Genomic DNA, 10,085 nt, shown 5'->3' with positions numbered 1-10,085 from the left:
CGGGATATATTGTGGAGGTATACTAGCATTTCCCACTAATCTTTCTTCTGAAATATCAGCCATTAGGATGTCTTTGGATTACAAATAGGCTCCTGAAATTGTTAAAACACGCATTTTATGCTCAAAAGAGCCAAAACAGTAACTTCAATGTGTTGTTTCACAAAACGGACACCACGGTTGCATCCAGAATGGTTGAAAATGCTAGGAACTAGCTTGACTCGACCTAAAACCAGTCAAAAAGTCATTGAGTTGGCCAAAAAACCAATCTAACCAAGTTGACTCAGGGAAGGAATATTCTGTCTCTAATAAAGAATATTCTGTCACGAAAATCTTCTCTTACTGTTAACGGAATATTCTTATTCTGTCACTATTAGATGACATGGCTGATGATAGGGCGATGTGGACCCTTTTGTGATGACATGGATGACGACTCAGTTCCATGAGTCTGGTGACGTGGTTGTCTTCTCAGGTTAGAATTCTGGCACTTTTTGGTTTTTCCGGTCGAATTTTTGGTGAAACTTCAGCGAGCTCTACAAGGCTCATTTCAACTTCGATTTTGATGATCTTTATATCATTATACTTGTATTGACGAGAGGAATCTCCATAGGTGGTCAAAACTTGATATAAAGCAGCTATTATAAAGCATAAAAGGCAGGTTCTAGTTATTCTACGTAAGATAAATGATAGGTTTACTATTTGGTCTTTAAAAAGGATCTCTTGTTGTCATAGTGATTACCCTTGAGAAACTAATATGAGGGTTTAATAGGTAATGATATTGTACATGTACCAATCATTATTAATCTAAACACTCAGTAAAGAGTTAGGGTTAATGACACGTTTGAAAGATTGATATCTTCTCCCAAGTGCAAGAAGAAGAAGAAGATGATGAGAACTTTGAGATGGAATATTAATGTAACGATTAAACAATGATAATAACAAATGTCAAGGTTAGAGGTTCCACTAATGGTATATCAAACAAGTATAGTATAAACTCTTATTATTGAATTGGAAACCACACACAAAGGAGGTTCCAATCAGATTATATATTGTTAACATGATTACATTAGTCATCTTATTCAATTAATGCTAATACTTGTAAATCTCGTCAAGCATTCATGATTATAACTTATGTTAACAACAAATCAAGTTCCTTTCATAGCTCAGGTGTCGGTTATACCATACATTATGGGCTATGAAAGTGCCAAGCATTTGTTGTACCAAGTGTTATACAACATAAATCAAGATTAGTCATTTAACAAGCAAAGTATTAAAGAGTGAACAAGATAGCAAATATAAAACATGTTAGTATCAAACATTAAAGTCCATATTAAGTTTACATTATACTTATTCTTACACCATTAGTGTAACCTTTTCACCTTGACATAATTAACTTAGCTAGACATAATGAAAGAAAGCAAAATAGATAAACAAAATAAGAACATAAAAGTTAACTAAGTAAAGGAAAGGAAATGAAAGGCATAAACTTAATATTAATGAAAACAAAGCATAAAAAATACAAAGAGAGAAAGGAAGAGCATGATCTTGATCTGAACACCAAGATGCCTAAATGCATGGCAAATGCCTCCTTTTATAGGCCAAAAATGGGAACTATTGATTTGATGACTAATTGATAAGTGGGTGACCAACTTTTGACTTGGTGACAATCCTTATCTTCTCTTGTCTGCCCAAAACGTCATTGATAACGTCAAAATTGGAGCCAGTTGCAAACATGAAAGTTGTAGGCAATTGTCTCAGCTTTCTTGTGTAAAAACTTCAGCTCATTTGGACTTCTAGAACTCTAGATATGGCCAAAATACCGAACAGTGCTCGGGCTGGAAGACAGATTCGGGCTTCTTTGTTGTTGCTACAATTTGGACTTGATAATGGCCTTTTTAGATCTTGGGCTCCATATGAAAGTTGTAGGCCTATGTCTTACCTTTCCATCCATATAAATTTGACCTAAATCTGAGATATATAGCTCCAGATATGACCCATTTACCGAACAGTGTTCCGGTTTGGATTGCACCGACATCTCTTTTCTAAGTTTGGCCATCTCTTTATCCTTGCAATTTAAGTTCTTCAAGTCATCAATCAATCCTTTCATTTATGTGATAGGTCTGCATTAAAAATAGACATTTACCATAAATTATAGGTATCTTATATTATTAGATACATTATTATAAAACATATTTTAGTTAAGGAGTTATTGATACTTCAAGTGCAAAATGATGATATAAAACCATGATAAAAATGCACTTTTAAATACTAATCATATATTATTGAAAGAATGATACAAATACTCAACTCAATCCAGTATAATCCCACAAAATCCAGTGTTTCACTCTTACACTTGGTGTTTCTCTTAAATCTGCATTTTCTCACTCTCACAGTTGCACTGTCTTCTTTTCTCTACACACACCGCACTCTCTCGTCTCTCTCTCTTTTTAATCTATTTATAGGAGAAATGGAAGCATAATTATAGAGAAAGGGAAAGGAGAGGGTGATTGATGGTAATTGAGAAAAATGTTGACAATTTGCTATAAAAATATCATTTTAACATAAAAATTTAAAAAAATAATAATTAATTTGTACTGAATTTTTTCCCTTTTTAATTTAAACTTGTTCTTCCATACAATCTTATAAAAATTATTAAGCTATAACTTTTATTTTCTTTTAATTGAAACTTGTTCTAACAATTATAATAAAAAGTTTTTCTTAGAAATCCACGCATAAATAAAAATTATTTATGCTTTCTAGAAAGTAAAATTTGTTGAAAGGAAAGGAAGAATTAATAAAATATAAAATTTCATAAAAAATCTTAAAATAAAAGAAAAACCATGTATAGCTTTTAAGATTTAACTTATGGTATATTTTGAATTATGAGTTTAATTTGACTCAAGTTAATTTAAATTAATTTTTTATTTTATAAAAAGATATCATTTTAATATAAAAATTAAAAAAAAAATAATTAATTTGTACTGAATTTTTTCCCTAATCAAGGCATGAATCGATCCAAATTTTCAACCATCAATTCTCCACCTATTTTTTTTTTTTTATTAACGTGGGGTGTCCGGGCCAGCTTACGCGCACCATGACTAATCCCCACGGCCTACTGAACACCCTGCAAACCCAGCAGGCAGGTAAAGCAGCGCGGGGCTGACAGGCATGCAACTCTAAGGCTCGAACCCATGGCAGCCATGCAACTCTAAGGCTCGAACTCATGACAGCGGAAGGCGCAAGACACCTACCACCGCTGGGCCAATGCGCAATTCTCCACCTATTTTCATCAAAAGCCAACTCGTTCTAGACCCCGAATTATCCAAATCATGTATAAACTTGCCGGTTGCTGGGACCATCATGCTATTCTTGCATAAAATATTATAAAATAGTTGAGTGCGAAGAAAACTAATAAAACAAAAATACAGAATAGGAACTTTGCCACGTTGTTTCTGAAGTAACTGAAGGTGGTAAACATACACATCAGCTTAATTCAATCTCCTACCCTTTCCAGGAATTCAATATCTTATCATCTCACAAATATTAAGCATGGTTTGTCTAACGAATTAAGAAGCTGTTTTGGATTTTGATTTATTAAAATATATATCTGTACACATCACTGAGGATCGGCCTCATAGCTCTGGTGAAAAAAATAGGGATTTCGTAGCTGAGTGCTGGTGCAATCTTCACTCAACAGATTATGCCAAGCATGCTTCTGTGGGCTGCACACTTTTACAGCTTATTTGTTACTGGTTATAGAATCTTCACATACTTAAAGATTCGTGTTTCAAAAACATTTAAAAACAAAATTATTTTATTTTATTTTTTATTTGTTACATTTTCAAATCATTTTAATATGCTATGTAAAAATAAATTTTAAAAAATAAAAAATATTATTTTGATATATTTCCCAACAAAAAATAATTTAAAAAACAATCATTACTACAATAACTTTTATAACAAAAGAATCCATCTTTCAACGCATGAACATGACTACAAGACCTGTTCAAGAAAATCTTGAATGATACATGATTTGAGAAAACCTGATAATGTCAGCATATTCATCCTCATACTATAGAGATCATTAGTCATGTTTAGGAAATGTAAACAAGATCAGGAGGAAAATCAAACTGACAATCGGAGCTGCATATTCTTCTCACCTTCACACAGGAGCTGAAAATTAGGGCGAATTTTTAGACGAGAAAGCAATGGGGACGATGAGAACTTGCCACAATAAGATCAAGAGAATCGCCACTCTTTTTTTTTTTTTTTTCCTTGCCCTGATGCTCCCTGCCTAGTTTTACTTATTGATTTAAGACTTTTAAGGATCAACTTCCATTAACAAACCAAAGTGACAGAGACATGCAGCAAGCTAAACTCTGCAAGTAGAAAATCAGGAATACCAGCAATCATCGTTGGGGAAAAAGATATTACTAATTTAACCACAGCAGCACTTTTTCGTATGTACTATTTAATGTTTGCCTTCTACTGTATCCACTTGCACAGTATAAAGCATCATTCAATTATCATTCACAAACTCCCAAAATTGAGAGAATATCAGATTCATGCAACTCTCACATGGAAAACAAAACAAAAATCACCAAAACCCAGAATTCAACATGCGAAACCTTTACAGAAATATATAGCAAGCATAAGGTCCTCTCAAACACAAACCCTGTTAAAGCTTTGAAAATCTGCACAATTACTTGTGGGCCGAAGCCTGAAGAAGTCCATCTCGAATCTGAGTAGCAACATCGCGAATAGCACCAGGTCCATGAGGAATAAACACAGCAGAGGATTTCGAGGCAGCACTGATTTCCTTCATTGTGTCGAAGTACTGGGTGACCAGGACCATGTCCATGACATCCTTTGCAGAGGTCCCTGGCACATTCTCAGAGAAGCCCAACACGCTATCTCTCAAGCCATCCACAATTGCTTGTCGCTGGCGAGCAATACCCAGTCCAGAGAGATACTTTGATTCAGCCTCACCCTCAGCTCTCTTGATTTGTAGAATCTTCTCAGCCTCTGCCTTCTCATTAGCCGCCACTCTCAGTCTTGCAGCTGAGAAAGAGACAGGTTTATCAGGAAAAGATGTTGAGCGACACATGCAAAGATTCTGAAATCTCTCAACGTTGATATCACAGAAAAATCCAATCAGAAGAATCATGAAAGTGACTGGAGTTAATAGACATTATTCACTACAGGAGAAGTTGAATTCACACGGGTAGGATATCATCTGGACCAAAGAAATGCAGTGCAAGATTAATACCAAATAGAAAACAAAAAAATGATGATGGGAAAATCTATATTAAAGGGGGCAATTTAGAAAGGGGGCAATTACAAGAACCAGTTCAACAAATCTCAACCTAGTGAAATGCACACTGTCTGTCTACAAATATAACTGTTCAACACCTGTAATTAAACTGTCCACCTATCCCAGTAACGGAAGTCATTAAAAGGGGTTCTGCACTAATCAACTCAGTGTAGAGATACCAATACATTACCTGCATTGATCTCATTCATTGCCCGCTTCACATGCTCATCTGGTTCTATATCAACAATGAGCGTTTGCACAATCTCGTATCCATAAGCAGACATAGCCTGCAAGAAATTATTAGATGATGACATTAGACCATCGGGGAAAATGCCAAAATTTGTGAAAGCTTGATCTCTAACTATGTATTCACTTTTCACAATATGACAAGGCCAAATACTTAATCTAGATGATTACCTTTCCAAGTTCATCTTCCACAGCTTTGGCTATCTCATTCTTCTGCTCAAACACATCATCGAGATTAAGTTTTGGGACACTGGCCCTTATTACTAAAGAGGAAAAAAATATATACAGGGAAGACCTGCTCAGCTTACAATGTGAAGAAAAAATTAATCAGAAATCAAAGGTATCAAGAATAGCAAATATCCAACTGTACTACACTTGTTACCATCAAAAACATAAGCCTGGATTTGAGTCCTTGTGTTGGTTAGTTTGTAGAAAGCATCACCTGCCTTGTCTGCCAGGGCACGATATTGAATAGATGCAACAACATTGACAAAAACGTTGTCCTAAAAGTAAAAACAAAGATCAGTCTATATCAGCTACCACTAGAGTGCCATGAATCATCCAAATTGCAAGCACCCACATGTATAAAAACTAAATTACCATCCATTGTTGATAGCTGGACAACTGTGTATTGAAGGCAGAGTAAGACAAGAAAGGATACAAAGTGAAGCCAGTATAGATTTATATGCATACTCATGATTCACTATGCTCATGCTGTCGATATGTCCTGACCACTCTAAAGAAAAAGCATATTTATAAAAATAAAAGGGAAAGAAAAGGACAGAGAGGGTTAACAGTGTTTGAATAGTGAATAAACAGACCTTCGTCTTGGTCTCACATCGAACATCCAGCTGCTGCAACCTCAGAGACAGATGGCCTGCGAGCTGGCTTCCAAGAAACCAAGGAAGGCAATGACATCCAGGATCAAGAACTGCTTCGAACTTTCCAAATGTCTCCTTTATAGCTACTGAGGACTGATCAACTTGTACGCAACAACACAGATTGCCCATCTTCTCTGCACTCAAAGACATCTCGAAAGAACATATAAGCCACCCAAAAGGGATTTAACAAGATAGGCAAAATTAATACAGATTTGATTACAGTCTATGTTATTAAAAAGAAGAAGAAGAAGAAGAAGAAGCACAAACTGCGAAGAATCCTAATTGGGGTCCAAAAATTTAACAAAACCCATCTCAAAATTTAGGAAAGATTTTGAGACATCTGAAACATGACCAAGAAGGAGGGGAAACACAAACCTCAATCACCTCTGTTGTATTTTTTAGAGAAAGGGACTTAGAAATTAACAAGCAAACGAAATGGAGATTTAAGAGAGAGAATGATGTCAAACAAAGGACTTTCCATACTAAATTACAAGTTCACAGAGTTTTTTTCTAACAATAACGTCACCTTAGGACTAAGTATAGAATTTAAGAATTGAAATTCAGATACAACAACAACAACAACAACAACAACAATGAATTGAAATCGCAGGGAGAGAGATGAGAAATTTACCTGGCTTTAAGCAAAGGGAAAGGAAGCCGAAACAGAGCCGTTGACGAGCGACGTTTATTCTTGTTATTCTATTTCTGTAGCACTGATAAACCCGGTCTGTTAGATTGACAACATTCGGATGTCAAAAATGTTAATGGAAAATGTAATTGCTTTCAACTCGATTAACTAATTACTCAATTCATAATTAAATTAAAATTAAAGTTGAATTAAAAAAAAATTATTAATCTAAGTTCATATACCTAACATGTAATCAAGAATTTAAATTTACCAATCTGATTTATCAACAATGTTCTATAGCATATAGGAATATAAATTATTATTTTATTGTCACTTTCACTGCCACTTCTTTTTATCATCTATTTCAATTAAATTATATGTTGAATTTAATTTAATTAATAATTTATTATAATCATTATATTTAAAATTAAATATTAAATTACTTGAATTCAATTATATTGTTTAGAATATTTATGTAAATAAGTTAAATTAATAATTTTAATTATTTTATTTTTAATTTAAAATTTATTTTTATTATAGAAATCAGAATAATATGTTAGCAATGTTAGCTTGAAAATAGAACTGAAATGATATATGAATTTTTTATTATTATTTTTTCATTTTGAATAAAGCATGAACTTATAAATATTTTCTTATTTTATTAATGCTATTTTTTAATTTTAATATGCTATAAAATTACACATGTTTTTCAATCTCAACCTTTTTCATTTTTTTTCTTTTAAATTTGGTCTATATTTTTTTCATTGCTATTTATTTTGTTTGTGATTATTTTTAAATTTTGTTTTTACAATTTCATCATTTATAAGTTTTTTTCCTTTCAAATTTGATTCTTATTTTTTTATTGCTATCTTTTTTAGTAAATTTTTTAAGTTGATATTTTTTTTCATGATATCATCATTTAAAATTAAATTAATTAAAAATTAAATTTTTTTATTGAACCTGGTTCCAGAATTTCATAGGTTACTAGGTTTAAAAATTAAATTGAGTTTAGAAAGTTTATTCAGGTTGGCTTAAGTTTATTTTTATTTTTATTTTTTAGAGTTTTTTTATATTTTTTATAGTTTGACTTCTATGAAATTAGTTTCAGATTTATGATTAAATTCATTAGTTTCAAAGGTTAATATGTGTTGAATTTTTTTAATTGATTTATTTTAATTTCATCTTTCTATATTTAATTTATTTAAAATTAATCTTTCTATTATTTTTTTACTTTCCTTTATATTAAGTGTTCCCAATCTTATGCTCATGATTATAAAATTAACAAGTTAACTCAATTTTATTTTTTATTTTTTTTGTTATAAGGTTAGTTCAAGTTCATAATCAGACTCACTGGTTTTAAAGGTTAAAATATATTATTTTTTAAAATTGAATTATTTTAATTTAATCGTTCAACAATTTAATTTATTAAAAATTGATCTTCATATTCTTTTTTTTCTTTCATTTCCTTTCAATATGGTTATAATGTTCATTTATGTTTTAACAATTTCATCCTCCATGAGTTTCTTTTCCTATTTAATTTGATCCTAATTTTTTTATTATTCTCTTTTTTTCTTTGGAAAATGTTTTAAATTCATATTTCTATTATTATTTGTATTATAAATATTATTATTGTAATTATAATTAAAAGTATTAATATTAAAAATAGTATTATAGGTGTTACAAATATTGTTATTTCTATTATAATTAATAGTATTAATATTAAAAATTTTATTATTTCTTATAAAGATTATTATTTTTATTATAATTTTTATTATTTCCTATAAAGATTATTATTTTTATTATAATTAATATTCTTAACAAAATAATTTATAAAATTGAAAACAATTATTATCAATATCGAAAAATAACCATAGATTTGATTTGAAAGGTAAACTTAAATATTATTATTATTACTATTATTATTATTATTAAATTTTAAAAATTACTATTATTACTATTGAAGAAAAATTATTATTTTTTTAAAGATTAAAAGATATAAAAATTTGAATAGAAAATTTGAATATTATTATTTATATTATTAATATTATTATTGGATCTAGTGTTGCAATTAAATTCAATATTTTTGAATCTTAGATTTTTTTTAATATATTTTTTATGAAAATAAAAATTTTACTCGCGATAGAGGCGCGGGCAATCTAAATTAATAAGGTATGAGCTAGAGTCATTAAAAACATTACCAAATAATAATCCTAAAAAGGACTTGCATGACTAGTTATAAGAAACAATAAAAGGCATGGGAAATATTTTATGCCCTTGGCTCCTTTTACAATTTAATGTAGACTTTCATATTAATTGTTTTTTCACTTTGATCATTTAAGTTTTTTCTCCTCAATTCAACCATTTCATAGCAAAATTATTGTTTAATTGTGTCTAATTTATTGAAAAAAAATTATAATTAAAAGATAAAAAAAAATCATGAAAATTTGATGGTGAAAAACAATTAATATCAGAGTCTACAGTGAATTTTACAATTCACTATAGACTCCCACGTTAATTGTTTTTTTCACTTTGATCATCCAATGTATTTCTCCTTGATTCAACCATTTTATAGTCAAATTGATGGTCAATTGGGTCTAATTTATTAAAAAAGATCATAATTAAAAGATGAAGGACAGGAGTGGAAAAATCATGAAAACTTGGTGGCACCTTCAAAGCTTATGCAAAAAGTTTATTTTGTTCCTTATACCTCTTAATTTATTTCTTTTATGTCCCTTTGGTTTTTTATAGTCCATAAATTTTTTTTTTTATTGTTTTATGATTAATACTTAAAAGTGCAATTTTATCAAGGTTTTATATCATCATTCTGCACTTGAAGTATCAATAACTCCTTAACTAAAACATGTTAATAATATATCCAATAATATAAGATACCTTTAATTTATGGTAAATGTTCATTTTAAATGCAGGTCTATCACATAAATAAAAGGATTGATTGATGAATTTAAAAACTAAAATTGAAAGGACAAAGAGATGGTCAAACTTAGAAAAGAGATGTCGG

General features: G+C 30.4%; 1 protein-coding gene across 1 annotated transcript; it reads right to left on the bottom strand.

Annotated features, from left to right (window-relative positions):
• Nucleotides 1–4,409: 4,409 nt before the first annotated feature.
• LOC105139317 (hypersensitive-induced response protein 1) lies at nt 4,410–7,173 on the bottom strand. The gene is made up of 6 exons (XM_011045709.1): nt 7,070–7,173; nt 6,379–6,572; nt 5,940–6,060; nt 5,729–5,820; nt 5,502–5,598; nt 4,410–5,058 (listed from the first exon to the last, which is right to left on the bottom strand). The coding sequence occupies exons 2-6, from the start codon at nt 6,565–6,567 to the stop codon at nt 4,700–4,702; spliced, it is 858 nt and encodes a 285-aa protein (XP_011044011.1). The 5' UTR covers nt 6,568–6,572; nt 7,070–7,173; the 3' UTR covers nt 4,410–4,699.
• Nucleotides 7,174–10,085: the final 2,912 nt, after the last annotated feature.

Source organism: Populus euphratica, unplaced genomic scaffold (assembly GCF_000495115.2).
Source record: "Populus euphratica unplaced genomic scaffold, PopEup_1.0 scaffold177.1, whole genome shotgun sequence".
Classification (NCBI taxonomy): Eukaryota; Viridiplantae; Streptophyta; class Magnoliopsida; order Malpighiales; family Salicaceae; genus Populus; species Populus euphratica.
The sequence above is the reverse complement of the archived record's forward strand: the minus strand, read 5'-3'. Positions and strand labels throughout refer to the sequence as shown.

What these genes read in the sequence shown, in the direction of transcription:
- LOC105139317 (XM_011045709.1), bottom strand. Translation starts at nt 6,567, where the DNA reads ATGGGCAATCTGTGTTGTTGCGTACAAGTTGATCAGTCCTCAGTAGCT. An exon ending in TGGAAGATGAACTTGGAAAG is followed by an intron (nt 5,599 to 5,728) that starts GTAATCATCTAG and finishes AATTTCTTGCAG; the next exon opens with GCTATGTCTGCTTATGGATA. An exon ending in AATGAATGAGATCAATGCAG is followed by an intron (nt 5,059 to 5,501) that starts GTAATGTATTGG and finishes TCTCTTTCTCAG; the next exon opens with CTGCAAGACTGAGAGTGGCG.